Below are 18,617 nucleotides of genomic sequence, written 5' to 3'. Positions count from 1 at the left end.
GGCTTTATTTCACATATCAAATACAAAAAGGTTGACCCATTCAAATAAATCATCATTTTCTATAAGAATTTGTATTTTTTAATATTGAAATAACTTTATTAACAAAAACACATTTCAATGGTACATCTATCAGAAATTTCATAGTCCAGTAAATATAAAAACTATGACAAGTAGAAAAAAAATCAAAGAATAACAAGCATTAAAATATGTCAAATAAAATTATATTAATGATACCATCAAACAAAAATATCAATTGGGAAAACCATCTAGATTTTAAAAGAAAGAATAGAGAAAATGGACTAAGGAGAAAGAGACATCTGCTGCAACTGGGGGAGGAAGAGCTCACTTAGCTTGGGGTTTGGGAGCCAAGGGGACTTTGCTCTAGGTCACATACCTGATAAGAGGGGACATAAATACCTCTGTTCCTAGGAATACCAGAGCCTACTTTCCAATAATTCCTTGAGAGACATTTCCCAGTTTATCCTGCTCTTGGCAAGAGGGAATCAACTATAGAGAACAGACCAAAAACCATCCCTTTTGACACCTCTGGATCTATAGGTTAACCTATAATACTAAATTAGGTATATATTCTTTTAAGGTCAGCTAAAAAAAGGTACACTATAATTTCAAGATACTCTTATGCCAAAAAAAGTAATTCTAATTGCTATTAATATCCAACATTCTTTCCAAGAAAAAGCTTTTCATTCAAAATGGTAGGGGGAAGCTAACTTAAAAATGCCTGGCTGAAGTAATACTTAGGCAAAAAGTGTTATGAATCATCACATTCGACCTGTCAATGAATGGTTACAGCTGGCTAACACAAGGTCAAAAATATGAAAGTTGTCACAAGCACTGGGAATAAAGGAAATAAAAGAGGAGGGAAATAAAAAAAAAAAAATACATCAAAGATTTTGCCTTCTTTACTTGCAATCAGTAAGGCCCTGGACAGTGTGGCTGAGAGCATCATCCTGCACACTGAAAGGATGCAGGTTCAATTCTTGGTCAGGACAAATACCTAGGTTGCCATTCGATCCCCAGTTGGGGCTCATATGGGAAGCAACATATTGATCTCTCTCTCAATCTCTCTCTCAATTCAATGAACATACCCTCAGGTGAGGATTTTTTTTAAAGGCTATCAACCAGGTAAGGAAAACTAGAAATAGTTATGGACACCAAATTTTTTAAAAACTTTGCTTCCAGAGAACATGTTCATTGTGATTATCCACCAGCACATACACAGTTTACTAAAATTTATCTCTGGCAATTATCATACATCTCTAGGTAGGTTTAAAGCTACCTTGCTTGGCCTAGGGAGATGAGCAATAAAAAATTAGTGAAAGAATCTGACACTCTGTTTTCCCAAAAAAGTAAACAATGGTTGCTTAAGGGAAACCATGAAAAAAGAATCAGAAAAACAACAAACAAGTATCAGAACACACCAGGAAATTCAGTGTTTCAATTCTAGGTCAATTATGTCACTGGATTGCCATATTATGGTACATTAACATAAATTTAAAGCTTGATATAAGCAGCAGGGAAGAACAGTAGAAGTTGTAGAATAATTTATTATTTGGCATAAACTTACATGATTTCTATTTATTACCATCACCATGAGTACTATGATTTAATATATCTTTGATAAAATGTATAGTCAGTAAAGAACAATTTCTAGAACACTAAGATGATGTAAATTATTATCATTTCAAGAAAAATCTCATTTTCATATTCTTGTAGAGTATTTCAATTCTACTACACAATATCGGCCTTACTGAATTGCTAGAATATACAATATGCTATATTTACTTTACATATAACCAAAATTTGATGTACTTTATGCTTGAAATTTTGGAGGAGGGATACACATGATGAAATTTAAGCCCTCTGTTTTAAAGTGTAAAGTAATGAACTTTAAGAGTCTTCATTCACCAAATAAACTTTCATTAAATAATTGAAACTTGAGTTGTTGGGTAATTTCCTCCAATAAAAAAGGTATTTCACTTTAAGTTAAAAAAAAAAGGTAATAGAAACTTTATAAAGTATCTTTAAATGAAAAATATTATCTTAGACATTAACAATTTGCTAAATTTCTTGATAAAAATTAATGTTATTATATAATTTGGGAGAGATAAGGGGTGCTAGGTAGAGAAAAGTTACTTCCCTTTTACTGACTTACTAGCCGCTAGAATTTAACTGACAGAATATCAGTACCTACAGGATGTGAAGCCCACAGATCTTTCAAGATAGAATACACCTGCAGAACAATTAATTATCACATCATCAGCTTAATGGCTCTTTACAATTGTATACAATTTATCACTTCACCCACTCCTATCAATAGCCACCTAAGCAAGATATATTAATAGGAATTTGTAGATAAGCCTTGTACAAAAGGATAAGAATATTTCTGAGATTGTTAAATATATTATGAGACATTTAATAAAGTAATTCAATCCCTTACTCTTCCATGTTGGTTAGAACACTCCACACAGCTGACTTGGATGTTTCCATGCTTAGCACCAGGAATGATCTGCACACATTCAAAGTCGCTTGCCAAAATAACAATGTCACAGCCTGATCCATACGCCTAAAAAAAAAAGTTTTAAAATATGTAAGATATGTAACTTTTGAATTATTATAATATAAGTTAGCTTAGATTTTGTTGCTAATGAAATGTATACTTTCACACATTTTTTTAAAATAGTTAATGTAAGAATATTAAGAATATCAATTCCCAAATAACATTAAAATTCACATAAAACAAATAGGGTAATGGCACCCCACATTATCATTCAACAACTGCTACTAACAACAACAAAAAAGTGTCCTTTCAGTTCTTAAACACTGTCTTGAAGGTCATAAGTCATTCTGTTCAGAGCTTCTCTCCAAAAGTTATCTCAGTAAACCCTAAAGAATAAAATCTCCATCTGAAAGTAATAAGGCATTGAAGGCTGCAATTGTGTTCCCAAGGTTCAAACCAGGCTTGAGAAAGATAGAAATTATATGCATTTTCCAACACAATTCCACATGGCTTAAAGAGCTAGTTAAACAGACAGGAACCCTCAAGACAGAATTATATACACTAAGGCAAAGACTAAACTTAAACTCATCAACTGCCTAAGTGAATCCATGATGCAGCCTGCCTGCCCACTCTCCTCCATAGGGCATGAGAAAGATAAGAAACAAACCCAAAACGGTTTCACAAGAAAAAAAAAAAAAAAAGAAAAAAAAAAGGTTAAAGAAAAATAAACTGATTTGTATAAAATGTTGGCAAATATAACTACATGGTCTGGAAAATACAATATAAGACCAAATTGTGTTCTTGGGAAATTCCCTTGCACAACATAACTATAATGAGTAAAACCATATATTTCTTCCTATTGCCAAACTTCTTGGTGTATGCTATTCCTATTTTGCAACTTTGTGAATTTTATGATGACACTAGAGGCCCGATGCATGAAATTTGTGCATGGGTACGGTCCCTAGGTCTGGCCTGTGATCAGGGCCATCTTCCCCAGCTGCCCACAGCCGGCCCGGCCCAGCCCCTAGCCAGTCTGGCTTAGTGGATAGAGCATCAGCCCACAGACTGAAGGGTCCGGGGTTTTATTCCAGTCAAGAGCACATATCTTGGTTGCAGGCTCCATCCCTGGCCCTGGTTGGGAAGTGTACAGGCAGCAACCAAAACAACGTGTCGTTTCTCTCCATCTTTCCCATTCCTTTCACTCTCCCTAAAATCAAAGGGAAAATATCCTCAGGTAAGGATTCACACACACACACATACACACACACACACACACACAAAAAAAAAACAAAAAAAAAAAAAAAAACACGAATCTAAGGCACAAACAGCCATGGAAGAACAGAGTATCATAAACAATTAGTGCTGAATCGCATGCATTCTATAACTGAAAGGTCACAAGATTTTAATTACTTATACAAACGTGTATAATGTCTATCTGGTTCCCAATACTAAAAGATCCATCAGAGCAAGGACTGTGTCCTTGTTTAGCACTGTAGTCCTAGCACTCAGCACAAAAGCAGCCTCCATAAATATCTGTATAGCAAATAAATGATTCAAAATCTTCCTAATGTCTGGCTTCAGAAGCCTAAGTACCTAGAAACTTGGTCAAAGAACATGAAGTTCAGATAGTTGACGTAACCTAATAATTTGGCCAAGTCTATGGCAGTAGCTATAAAAGGAAAGATTTTGGCTGGTTTTCCAGTCCAACAAGTGTCATGAATTTAGATCACCTGCCAGAAGAGAATCTACTAAAGCCTTTCTTAATAATTTATCACTTATGCCCAGCCAGTGTTGCTCAGTGGTTGAGCATCAACCTATGAACCAGACAATAAGGGTTCGATTCCCAGTCAGTGCACATGCCCAGGTTGCAGGTTTGATCCCCAGAGCTGGGCCAGCAGGAGACAACTGATCAATGACTCTCTCTTATCATTGATTTTTTTTTTTCTCTCTCTCACTTCCTCTCTGAAATCAATAAAAATATATTAAAATAACAATAATAATGTATCGCTTACTGAATATCTATCATGATAAGGCAGCCTGCTAGGGTCTTTATAAACATTAAATCCTCACAGGTCCCCCTTTCAAAGAAGAAAACAGTGAGGCCCAAAAAGGATAAGAAATTTGCCCAAGTTCCTGGAGTGAGGATTCATTTGCTTCATAGTAAATCCTCTACTCTTTCCACTGCAATACCCCACTTGTATTCCATTACCTTCTGCCTTCTTAGTACTAAAAGGTCCACGTTCATCTTTGTGATCCCAAGATATTTACCACAGCGCCCTTCCCCCAAGTAAGCACTTAGTAAACACCAATAGCTGTGAAGGTTATACAAAATCTATAATTTCTCAAGAGGTTACTATTGTCTCAATTTTTAATCAAAAGCAAATTTGTTCTATCCTTTTTTTTTTTTTTCTTTCAGAATTCAGTTTAACCAGAGGAAGACTTACTAGGTATACCAGTTAATAATGTGGATTTTGTTCAATAGATGGAGTTACACATATGTTGATATACATGTGATTTGATATGTATGCTATTTTGTTGTATTGACAATAAGCTTCAAAACTTCATATGTCAAATTTTCTAAAAGTGTTAAAATCATAGATATTTTTACACTTAAAAATGTTAGATTTTGTTACCCCCACTCCCCACCCCCAAAAAAAAGCGCATTTGAGGAAAGTTTTAATTCATTACTTTATTTTGAAGAAAAGTGCTGCTGAATACTTCGGGAAGCTTAAGGTGAACATGCTCCATCTCAAGATACTTGTGAATGCTGGTTTAAATGTTTTATAAGTGATGATTTCGATGTGAAAGACAAAGACGTCGAGATCAACCGAAAAAGTTTGAAGACCAACAATTATAAGCATTATTGGATGAAGATGCATGTCAAACTCAAAAACAACTTTCAGAAAGATTAAACATTCCTCATCAAATAATTTCTGATCATTTACAAGCAATGGGAAAGGTTCTAAAGGAAGGAAAATGGGTGCCACATCAACTGAACGAAAGACAAATGTTAAACCGAAAAGTCATCAGTAAAATGTTGCTTCAATGACACGAAACAAAGTCTTTTTCACATTGAATTGTGACTGTCAATGAAAAGTGGATTTATTTTGAGAATCCCAAATGTACAAAATCATGGGTTGACCCAGGTCAACCTTCAACATTGACTGCAAGGCCAAATCGCTTTGGAAAGAATACAATGCTCTGCGTTTGGTGGGATCAGGAAGGTGTGGTGTATTATGAGCTTCTAAAAACAGGGGAAATGGTTAATTTCATCACTACCGACAACAATTAGTCAATATGAACCATGCTTTGATCGTGAAATGACCAGAGTGTTCCAGAAGACATGGCAAAGTAGTTTGGCTTCATGATGACCCACCATCATACACTTCAAAACTAGTTAAAGACACATTAAAACAGTGGTTCTCAATCTTTCTAATGCTGCGACCCTTGAATATAGTTCCTTGTGTTGTGGTGGCCCTCAACCATAAAATTATTTTTGTTGCTACTTCATAACTGTAATTTTGCTACTGTTATGAATTGTAATGTAAATATCTGTGTTTTCCAATGGTCTTAGGTGACCCTGCTAGCGGTTCTCAACCTGTGGGTCACAACCCTTGCTATAGAGTCCAAGATGCTCGGAAAACACAGATATTTACATTACGATTCATAACAGTAGCAAAATTAGTTATGAAGTAGCAACGAAAATAATTTTATGGTTGGGGGTCACCACAACATGAGGAACTGTATTAAAGGGTCGTGGCATTAGAAAGGTTGAGAACCACGGCATTAAAAGATCTTGCCTGGGAAGTATTAACCCACCCACTGTATTCATCAGACCTTGCTCTTTCAGATTACCACTTGTTCTGATCAATGGCACACATACTTTTTGCACAGCACTTCAACATACGAAGAAGTGGAAAATTGGGCCTCTGAATGGTTTGCCTCAAAACAAGAAAAGTCCTATTGGGACGGTATCCACAAATTATCTGAAAGATGGGGAAATGTGTAGCTAGCGGTAGACTTTACTTTGAATAAGCACTTCTGATGTTTCTCTTGAAATTATTGTGTATTCTTTGATTATAAAATCTGCTATTTTTAACCAGTACACCCAGTAATAGTGCAGGAGGAAGAGGGTGCTCACTGAGACTATAAGCAAATACTAAAATGACCTCAGAGAGTATGGTATGTGGGCTCCTTTGTATTAGGTAAATGAAATATATCTGTCTTAGCTGAGTATAAACTACTCCACATGTGGAAGACAGACCTCAGGATCATTACAGAGAAGCAGAAAAAAGGGCACCAGCCAAGCCTTTTCTGGAACAAATGGAACCCCTTAACCAGGTTGTACTCATTTGTGTTCCTGGAAGAACTGTCCCTGAGCCACTGCGCCATGTAACAGTGTCTTGCACTGATAACAATACTGACCTATAAAACGTTTCACCTCAAAATTAAGGAGGTTTGGCCCAACACAGATAAGGCCCAAGGAAAGAGAAAGAGTCAGAAAAACACCATTCCTTCCATCCATGTGGGAGGACTTCTATTATGGAAGGACTGAGCTGTCCTTATAATGATAAAGAATTAATAAGTAGCTAACGATAACTCATAAGTGATAATCCTGTGGTACGAGTTCAAAAGTCAAAGAGGGTGCCTTAAAGTTATAAACCTCACTTGTTTAAGCCTTATTTTTGGAGACCAAATCCATACAATTAGGAAAGAGAAATTTATCTTTACTTTTTTTTAATTGTTGTTAATACTCACCCGAGAATGTTTTTCTGTTGATTTTTAGGGAGAGTAGGAGAGGTAAAGACAGAGAAAAACATCTATGTGAGAGAAACACATCGATTAGTTGCCTCCTGCATGAGCCCCCAGCAGGGCCCAGGCCAGAGAGGAGCCTGCAACTAAGGCACGTGCCTTTGACCAGAATCAAACACGGGACCCTTTCATCCACAGGCCGATGCGCTATCCACTGAGCCAAATCAGCAGAGCAAGTTATCTCTACTTTAAGCATTGAAACTAAGAGTTTTCAACCTGGAGTGTAATGGATATGTCACAGGAGGTCTGTGAACTCCTGGAAATTATATGTATGGTGTGTTTTTTATTTGTTTGTTGTTTTTTTAAGAGGCCCCGCTTTTTTTTTTTTTTTTTCCAAAATATATTTTTATTGATTTCAGAGAGGAAGAGAGAGGGGGAGAGAGACAGAAACATCAATGATGAGAGAGAACCATTGACCAGCTGCCTCCTACATGCCCCCTACTGGGGACTGAGCCAGAAACCCAGGCATGTGCCCTGCCCAGAAATCCAACTGTGATCTCCTGGTTCACAGGTCGATGCTCAACCACTGAGCCATGCTGGCCGGGCCTGGAAATTAAAGTCACATGAATATACTGTTTTCCCTGGGTCCACAGATCTCATTAGTTTGTCTAAAAGAATCTCTTCCTTAGATAAAGTGTGTCATATTTTCCCACAATAATTATACAGGAGCTAAAAACTTGAGTGTTTGTTATTACTGAGATTCTTTTGTGTTTTTCGTTATGACATCCAAACTTCCTTAGAAGAGCCTTGCCAGTTAGTTGAGTCTGTAAAACAAAGTAACCCTCTTCTTTTACCTCATTAAAATGTTACACTTAAACAACAGTCTCTATGTATCGATGAGATATTTCCAGGATGTATTATTTAAAATAATGTAAAATAAAATATGTGGTTAGGATCCTATTAAAAATATTTATTTACAGGTGTTTCCTTGCATGGGAAAAATTCTGCCAAAAAAGACACCAAGCAGTCAACAGCAGTTTTCTTTGGAGATCACGTTACTAGGGTTACCTGTTTTCTAGATTGTATTTTTCTGTAACATTTTAATTTTATACTATGTATGGCAATATTTTTGCACTCAGTAAAACAATCAAGACATGCATTTACTGTTTAAAAAAATGTTACACTTGGTTAAAAAAATTAAATACTGTATCGGTCACCTGGCTGGTATGGCTCAGTGGTTGACTGTTGACCATAAAACAGGAGGTCACTGGTTTGATTCTGGGTCAGGGCACATGCAGGGTTGCAGGCTCTATCACCAGTAGAGGGCATGCAGGAGGCAGCCTATTAATGATTCTCTCTCAGCAATGTTTCTATCTTGCTCTCTCTTATCTGTCTCTAAAAGTAAAAATAAAAAACAATAAAAAATTTTAAAAATACCTTCTAATGTCATAAAATACTCTGAATTAACTTATTATCATTATCTTAATATATTGTTGCCTTCTCCAGTGTGTTTAATGTCATTTGATTAAGTATATCCAAATAAGCATATGTCATTTGGATTAAGTATATCCAAATAAGCATAACACACTCATTGTCTTCTCTAATTTCATTTTACATATAATTGCCTTGACTACATTACTTTCAGAAAAGCAAACAACTAATACTCATATTCTACAAATACTGCACTAATATATCAAATATCCTACAAGTTTTGGATAAATTAGTGTAAAGAAAAGAAATATTTTTTAAATCTCACAGAAGCATGAACTTTCCTATGAGAATATAGGACACAAATAGATTAATTATATTGGCATTTTCTAAGGTAGTAGCTGGATGCTTTAACATCCTGTAGTTATAAAATCAGATTTTGAGATCATTGACAGCCACTGATAGATGTGTCTAAATTTAAAAGAAAAGGCATTGATGGATCAAAAGATATTAAGTATGTTGAGAGGTTTGTCTGCTTGAACAAGATGTAGTCTTACCAAGAATACTCTACTCCAAAGAGTGTTACTGTTAGAACTCCCACATCTCCCTGAGAGTGAGTTTTAATTCAAGGAAGTATATTCATACTTCTACAAGTGAGGGCACATGTGTTAAGACTTAGAAAAATAATTACTAGAAAAAGGTATTTATTGAAAGCCTACTGGGTAACTAGTACTATGCACTTCAAGACAGCAATAATCTTAGTAGTTATTAATCCCATTTTAATTCAAGGAAATGGGAGTTTATATGATTTAATCAAAGTCCTAATTCATAAGGTAAATATATGCTGGTGTGCAAATACAGATTTCTTTACACTGTTTTACTCACTTAGTGACCATCTCAGACAATTTGTTTTCTATTGTTCAAATTTTTTTCTTATTGGTTAATTACATAAATTCACTTAAGTTTTTTGTTTCTGCTGTGATCTTGGCTCTATTCACAAACAAAAAGCAAAAGAGAAGACAGGGTTATCTTGAGAAAATACTCATAAGAGGCCAATGCTGACCTGTGAAAAATCCTACAACCAAGAAAACAAAAAAGGACAGATTAACAAAATTCTCCCCCCACCCAAAAAAAATCCTTTCCCTCTCTTCATTTTAGTCACCTAATTAAAATTCTAACTGGTTATGATGCTCTCAGAATTAAAAATTAACTTCTAAAATGGACAAGTAGGTTTCCCTATTAAGCTAGAATTTTCATATTTTACTTATCTATTAAAGCCATCTACAGGCTAAATTAACCATTTTAAATGTTTAATTTTAATGTTTCAGTAACAAGATTTTTTTATAGAGAAAATAAAACATATACTAAATTTATAAACTAAGTAGAAAAATTAGGCCACCTTCTTAGCTTTGACCACCTCTCCTCATTACCAAGGAGCAATCACTTAAAAGTTACCTATGAATTCTTCCTAAAATGTTTAGTATACATACAAGTGTATCTACTAGTTAACCTAAGTTAATGAAGGGATTGTGCTATACACAATTCTGTAACTTTTTCCCACTTAACTAGTAATATATCTTAAAATTTTTCCTTTATCAGAAAAGAAGGAATTACTTCACTCTACTTTCTCTTAAATGTATTTTTTATTTATTTCAGAGAGGAAGGAAGAGGGAGAGATAGAACATCAACGATGAGAGAGAATCATTGATTTGCTGCCTCCTCCACACCTGTCATCAGGGATCAAGCCTGCCACCCAGGCATGTGCCCTGACTGGGAATCAAACTGGAACCTAGGTCAATGATCAACCACTGAGCCACACTGGTAACCTCATTCTTCTTAATTGTTGGATAGTATTCCATTTTGTGGCTTTGGTGTCATTAATTTAGGTTGTGTCCAGTCTTTTAACTCTGAAGCAAAAATAATGCTTCAATGTATAAAATATATTATGCATATGTGTGCAAATATGCCCGTAAGATAAATTCTAAGACATAATTTGCTGGGTCAATGATTAAAATTTAATAACAACTGCAAACTAGCCTCCAAAAATATCATACTTCTCAGATGTATAAAGGTACTTACTTCTTCATGTCTCACTAAACCTGATCATTATCAAATGTTTTAATCTTTCCAACCAACAAACCCTGACAGAGCTGTTTTAATTTATATTTTTATTAGGAGGATTGTTGAGCATCCTTTCATCTATTTATCAGCCATTTGTATGTATTTCTCTCCAAACTGCTTAATCAAGATATTGGTCCATTTTTAACTGGGCCTTTAGACTTATTGTTTTAAATGATTTATAAAAACCCTTTACATGACCCACTCTTTGTCATATACTATATAGCTAGCAAGCTTCTACACATGAAGTCAAACCCTTACCTTATCAACTACTGCCCATCATTACCATCTCCCTCACAAAACAAATAAGCCTCCTTTCATTAAGATACGTCTGCACCACAGTTAGAAAAGGGGGAGAGGATAGTAGCTGAGTAAGTAGCTCTTCTTTCCACATGACTAAGGACACTTTATTGAGATGATTCATTCTAACAGCCTAAAGTCCATTCAAGAATGCTAAATGGGCAAAATGAATAAATGAGAAACTAAATAGTATTCAAAAAGCTTAGAGCAAAAAAATTAACCTAAATTAACAGGTGGAACAATGTCAGAAATAATCTAATAATGACTACTTGTGTGGTAACCAAGGGGACTATTCCGTTTAGAATACAAATCAAATTAGGATTTGCAAAATTAACAGCCTACTGTAGGGAAAAAAAAGCAGAACTGTGAGTGGTACGCTGAGAAAACATAAGACAAAAATATATGACTATAAAAAAATAGAAAATTTATTAAAGTATTATCTGTTTGTGATTAAGTAGTAAAAGACAAACTAATTTTTGTTTTAATTTCTTCCTAAAAACCCTAAAAAAGTAAGTGATCTTTAAAAAAGGAGAACATTATTTAAAATTAAAACTTTATATTTAAAAAACTATTTTAATATTAGTTAGAAACTAGCCAATTTGGATAACTTACTAACAAAATGGAGATATAAAAAATTATAAGTACTAAGATTTAAAAAGCATATAGCCAACTGTACCCCTGAACAAAACATGTTTTTAAATTTATTCATTAGTATCATCTGAAAGAAAAATGAGACCTTGTAAAGAGAAATATGTAATATTAATTAACTTGCTCTAATTAACCATTACTAAACCAGCTCTATGTCCAGCTGGCTGCCTGGATTTTCATTAAAAGGCAGGTCTAGAAGTAGAAACCAAAAATCACTTCTCTTATGAATATGTTATGTCAGTGCTAGGAATAAGCCATTCGAAGTATTAATTATGAAAAATTTCTACAGGAGATCTAGCTGGTTTGGCTCAGTCCATAGAGTCAGCCTGAGGACTGAGGGGTCCCAGGATCGATTCCTGGTCAAGGGCATGTACCTCAGTTGCAGGCTTATTCTCCGGCCCTGATCAGGGATGGTGCGGGAAGACAACCAATTAATGTATCTCTCTCACAGGCTATTCCTCTCTGTCTCTCTCTCTCTCCTTTCCACTCTCTAAAATTCAATCATAGTAATAATGGTCAAAATAAGCCCGTGGACTGACTAGCACGTATAAAACCCTAGAGTCACCGTTCAGCCTCTAATTTGTTCTCTAAAGCTTAGAGTATGTAACAATTTGCCTCACAGAGAATACTAAAGTAAAATACTACTTTTTAAAATGGATACTTTAAAAAAATCAATAAACAATTTTTTAATATTAAATAACTAGAGAAAGAGAAAATAAGTGACCCAATATTTTTTTTCTTAGGTGGTTCTCAATCTTATCCACATTTAAAAGAATTTTCAGGTTAATAGCATATTATGTAATATGTAGCCTTATTAATATATAATGTTTATGACAACTTCCAATTACTTTGTAAGTACCGGACATTTCCAGAAAACAATTTCATATAAGTATTGATATTTTGAGGGAGTTGGTCCTGATAGCATTCAAAAAAAAATTTTTCCCAAATAATATAATTGAACTATTGAATTGCAACTAAACTTTCAATACTTTCAATATAATCGAAAGAGAATTCCTGAGAATCTAGAGGTGCTGACACCAACTATAATAATGAGCAAACCAAAAATCTCTCTGTAGATGTTTCCTTCACCAAATAAAAGACTGTGACTAGATCACTCCAAAGACCTTTTAACTTTTAAGCTGTATCTACTGTTTGTACAAATGTGCTTCGAAAAGTCCTGATAAAAGATTAAATAATCCAGTGTACACTACTTTATAAAGAGCTCAACTTAGTGTTTCTATCTTGTGACTCTTTCCCCTATTCACAGCTAGCAGGAGGCAAGGATAGTCCAGGAAAATGACCAGTAGAAAAGATGAGCTATGCCAATCAAAGTCCACTCTGGGAAATTTAAACCAAAACAACCACAGTTAGCAGAAAGAGTTGAGCTGAAAATACATACATATTCAGGGATAAGGTAGCCATTAAGAACTATGTGCAATTTGAAATCGAAACCACCAGTTTAAAATGCAAATGGATCACATCAAAAAACAAGAATGATCTCATGGGAAAACAAGTATATAAAATCCCCAAGAAAATGCAGTCTTTATTCTACCAGCTTTTAGCTCCAATCACTCTGAAGACCAACTGCCCTTCCTTGATGGTGCATCATATATCCTGAAATAAACCCTGTTTTTAACTTTAGTTCATTTGTCCCTTGCCCTGACTAGAACCATATCTGGAACAAAGATTGGGGATATTCAGGGCAAAAATCAAAGTAAATGCAGAACTGACCATGACATTAGAGTAGGGAATGCAATGAGGTTGCAAAGATGGAAAACTAGCAAAACAGAATATATAATACATTTATAGGTACTAAAGCAGTCATAGGTGATCCCTTCGAACCCATAATATATACCTAGAGAGAATAATGTTTTGGAGTACTGAATAGCCAGTTTTTTCAGCCTTAAATAAAGAATAGCAAAAAGCAATGAGCAAGAGAGTATGGTGCACCTGTCACTCCCACACACTCTTGAGTATAAAACCATATGGCTTTTCTGTAAAACAACTTAGTAATATGAATTAAGAGACTATAAAGAGCTTTAAGTACTTTGATTCATTAAGTTTATTTCTAGGGTTCTAGGTTAAGAAAACATTCAGACATGCAGACAAACATTACAACTAGTACTAAAATGATTATTGCAGCATTTTAAAAATAATTTTTAAAATGGGAACCACCTAAACATTCCATTCTAGAAAAATTATGCTTTATCATGTCAAGTATACTGTCCATCTTACTCACTGGCAAAACTGCTCCCACCCAGTCCTTCTGAAAGAACAGTCCTTCTGAAAGGAAGACCACATGCCCAATGCCCACTGCAGAAAACTTCAAAGACCAACAATTTCATACCAAAAACACTTGACTCCAAAGACTAAGAATTTCATATGAAAAATATACGATAGCCAGCACAGACCTTGAAATTATCAAAGACATTAAAGTGGCTAGTAAAAAATGCTCAAAGAAGTATATAGGTAAATTTTCTTAAAAAAAGTATATAGGTAAACACTCTCAAATTAGTAATCTAAGATTCCTTCTAAATCAATTAGAAAAGAAGAGCAAAGCCAATTCAAAGCATGCAAAAAGCAGGAAAATGAATGAAATACTATAAACAAATATGACCATAAAATGGATTAAAAATATTAATTCCTCCAAAACAGAAACTATAAAAACACACAGAAGATGAATATATTACCTAAATAGTCCTTTAGGTATTAAAGAAATCAGATCTATCTCCCCCTCCCTTTCCATTCTCTCCAAAATCAATAAAAACATATTTAAATTAAAGAGCAATAATAATATAGTAAGTATACAAACCAGTAACATAGTTGACTATCATTTTCAAGTATTACGTACTGTGAATTTTCTAGAAAAGGCCGATAAATTTAGTGAGTCCCCCAAGGATATGAAAAAGGACCATCTAGAAATTAACATACACTGACTGAAATAAAGAATATATACAGAGATCCAACAGCAGACTAGAGGAAGGCAAGAACCAAGTCAAAGATTTGAAATATGAAGAAGCACAAACACCCAACAGAAAAAGCAAAAAGAAAAAATCCAAAAATATGAAGATAGTGTAAGGAGCCTCTGGAACAACTTCAAGTGTACCAACATCAGAATTATGGGGGTGCCAGAAGAGAGAGAGCAAAATACTGAAAACCCATTTGAAGAAATAATGACAGAAAACTTCCCCCACCTGGTGAAAGAAATAAACTAACAAGTCCAGGAAGTGCAGAGAACCCCCCAAAAAGGAATCCAAAGAGAACCACACTAAGTCACATCATAATTAAAATGCCAAGAGCAAAAGACAAAGAGAGAATATTAAGAGCATCAAGAGAAAAACAGTTAGTTACCTACAAGGGAGTACCCATACGATTGTCAGCTGCTTTCTCAACAGAAAATATGCAGGCCAGACGGGAGTGGCAAGAAATATTCAAAGTGATGAATAACAAGAACCTATAACCAAGATTACTCTACCTAGCAAAACTATCATTCAGAATTAAAGGGCAGATAAAGAGCTTCACAGATAAGAAAAAGCTAAATGAGTTCATCACTGCCAAACCAGTATTATATGAAATGCTGATGGGTATTCTTTAAGAAGAAGAAAAAGGTAAAGATAAAAATTATGAACAACAAATACATATCTATCAACAAGTGAATCTAAAAATCAAATGAATAAAAAATCTGATGAACAGAATAAACTGGTGAATATAATAGAATCAAGGGCATAAAAGGGAGTGGACTGACAATTCTCAGGGGGGAAAGGTGGGGGTGCAGGAAGAGCCTGGACAAAAATCGTACACCTATGGATGTGGACAGTGGGGATAGAGAGGTAAGGGCACAGGGCAGGGTGGGGTGGGGGGGGGGGAAGGAACAATTGTAATAATCTGAACAATAAGGATTTATTTAAAAAAAAAAAAAAAAAAAAAAACATTGCAAAGGGTTCTCCTATTGCTTGCAAGAATATAAAGCCTCATCAAACTTTAGTAAATCACATGGTAATTGCAGAATGCATGTGGTAATTTGTAGGGTATAAACACACCTCTAAATTATTTATGAGTTAGTGATTTAAAAAATATCTGTGCCGAAACCGGTTTGGCTCAGTGGATAGAGCGTTGGTCTGAGGACTGAAAGGTTCCAGATTCAATTCTGGTCATAGGCATGTACATTGGTTGCAGGCACATCCCCGGTAGCGGGTGTGCAGGAGGCAGCTTATCAATGTTTCTCTCTCATCAATGTTTCTAACTCTCTATCCCTCTCCCTTCCTCTCTGTAAAAAATCGGTAAAATATATTTTTAAATAAAATAAAAAATCTCTGTGTGGTATGAAGATATAGAAGTAAATCGTAAGAATATAAAACATACATAAATGAATACGTAGAAAAAAACTGGAATGAGTAAGTTATGAGGGCAACAGCAAAATTAATCCAAATAATATAAAAAGAAGAAAATAATACATTAAGAATAAAAGTTAATAAAATAGAAAATAAATGCATAATATAGAGAACAGTCAAATGTAGGTTATTTTAAAAGATTTATAAAGTTAATAAACTTCTATTGAAGAAAATAAGAGGCACAAATAACCAAGAGCAGTAATGAGAAAAGAAGCAGCACAACAGATGCTACAGATCTTAAAAAAATAATAAGAGCTTGCTGTGAACAATTTTAAACTAATAAATTTGGAAATCTCTGCAAAAGAATAAATTCTTAGAAAACAAATGACTAAAAATTCATTATGGACAAAAAGTATAGATAAACATTCTCAAATTGGTAATATAAACCTCCTTCTTAAGCCCTCAGTCTAATTTACCAAAATGTTAAGAGGGGTTATCACTGGATTTTACCATAACAGTAATTTTTATCTTCCTTCTACATTTTCCAAATGATCTAAAAGAACATATGTTACTTTTTAAATTTTAAAGGGACAAAAAGGATTGGGAGAGGGGAAAAAACAGATTGGGAGCCTTGTGTTCTAGTTTTAATTCTGCCACTAGCTATGTGACTTTGATTAAACCCTTTAATGCCTAAATATAAAATTCCTTTAGTAGATGTAATTTGTATAACATTTAATTTCATATACCAATTTAACATAAAGGTAAAGATTATTCTTACCACTTAAAAAAAAAAACAATACACAAATTGTCTTGTTTCTATATACTGATACATACAAATGGTACTATTAAATATTGCCAGAAAGAAGGGCTCCAGGTCAATTATCCTATACCAAAATCATTACTTTGATAGACGACCCCCAATTTCACTAGTTTATAGCTTATAACAACACACACCATGTCCTCTGTACAACAGTGCACATTTAATAGCTAGTTTGCCTAACATAATACCTAGGCACTCAAATATTTTTTAATAAAAGATAACCAGGAAGTTATACTCATCAAAATTCTATTGGAAAATGGAAACTTTCCTTTTCACTCTCTATATATCAACATTGTTTGAATTGTGAGTTTTTTTAGAATGCAGATATTACATTAATAACTTTTATTTTTTATTTTTTAAATATATATTATTGATTTTCCACAGAGAGGAAGGAGAGGAATAGAGAGGTAGAAATGTGGATGAGATTGAAACATCGGCCAGCTGCCTCCTGCACACCCCCTACTGGGGATATGCCCGCAACCAATGTACATGCTCTTTGACCGGAATCGAACCTGGGACCTTCCAGTCCGCAAACCAATGCACTATCCACCGAGCCAAACCGGTTTCGGCTACATTAATAACTTTTAATTTATTTATTTATTTTTTTTGAGAGAGAGAGAGAGAGAGAGAGAGAGAGAGAGGAGGGGTGAGAAACATCAATTCTTATATGCACCCTGACGAAAGATGGAACACACAACCTTGGTGAATGGGGACAATGCTCTAACCCTGGGGTCGGCAAACTGTGGCTCGCGAGCCACATGGGCTCTTTGTTCCCTTGAGTGTGGCTCTTCCACAAAATACCACGGCCTGGGCAAGTCTATTTTGAAGAAGTGGCGTCAAAAGAAGTTTAAATTTTAAAAATTTGGCTCTCCAAAGAAATTTCAATCGTTGTACTGTTGATATTTGGCTCTGTTAACTAATGAATTTGCCAACCACTGCTCTAACCAACCGAGCTACCCAGCCAGGGCTTACATTAATAATTTTTTTTTTAGAGTGCTTTAGGGTCTTTGTTCTTAAAAGCAAAATTGAGCACTTGATTATATCTATATAAAAATTTTTCCAGCATAAAATTATTCTAGCCATGTTTGAATGTTCCATTGGTATATTATTAAAATTACTTTCCCAAAAAAATTTTGCTTCTACCCAAGAATACTCCTTTGGCTGACTTTAGTTTACTGCCAAATGGGAAAGTCACCTCAATCATATCTTTGTCAGGCTCCTCAATTTTCATTTCCAGGCCAAACTCAGTTGATTGTTATAACATGTAACTCTTAAAATACAGAATCACTACACTCTAGATATTAGGTTGATCTCCAACTTTTTATGCATTAAAGTCTTTCCAAATCATAATTAAGGAAAATTTGATAACTGCCTTACCATATAGCCTATGTGTGTAGTAGACTATACCATCTAGGTTTGTGTAAGTATAATATCTGATGTTCACACAATGACAAAATCATAAATGACACATTCTCAGAATGATCCTGTCATTAAGTGGTATGTGACTGTATTAAAACAAAATCATTCTGGCTACTATGTTGAGAATAACCTGAAGGAGGATAAAACCACCATAATGGTAGAGACGATGGTGTTTTGGACCAGAGTGGTAGCAGTAAAAGCCCTAGCTGGTTGGCTCAGTGGATAAAGCGCCAGCCTATGAACTGTAAGGTCCCAAGTTTGATTCCAGTCAAGAGCACAGGCC

The 18,617-nt window shown here is 34.7% G+C and overlaps 1 protein-coding gene across 3 annotated transcripts in view; it reads right to left on the bottom strand.

Moving 5' to 3' along the window:
- Positions 1 to 18,617, bottom strand: part of DMXL2 (Dmx like 2) — a 144,832-nt gene that overhangs the window by 113,708 nt on the left and 12,507 nt on the right. For all 3 annotated transcript variants that reach the window (XM_084894003.1, XM_084894001.1, XM_084894002.1), the window contains exon 2: positions 2,459 to 2,584. In XM_084894003.1, coding sequence (XP_084750129.1) covers positions 2,459 to 2,584 — 126 coding nt within the window. The remainder of the gene's footprint in view (positions 1 to 2,458; positions 2,585 to 18,617) is intronic.

This window comes from Pipistrellus hanaki (assembly GCF_964339955.1).
Source record: "Pipistrellus hanaki genome assembly, chromosome: 1".
Taxonomy (NCBI): domain Eukaryota; kingdom Metazoa; phylum Chordata; class Mammalia; order Chiroptera; family Vespertilionidae; genus Pipistrellus; species Pipistrellus hanaki.
The sequence above is the reverse complement of the archived record's forward strand: the minus strand, read 5'-3'. Positions and strand labels throughout refer to the sequence as shown.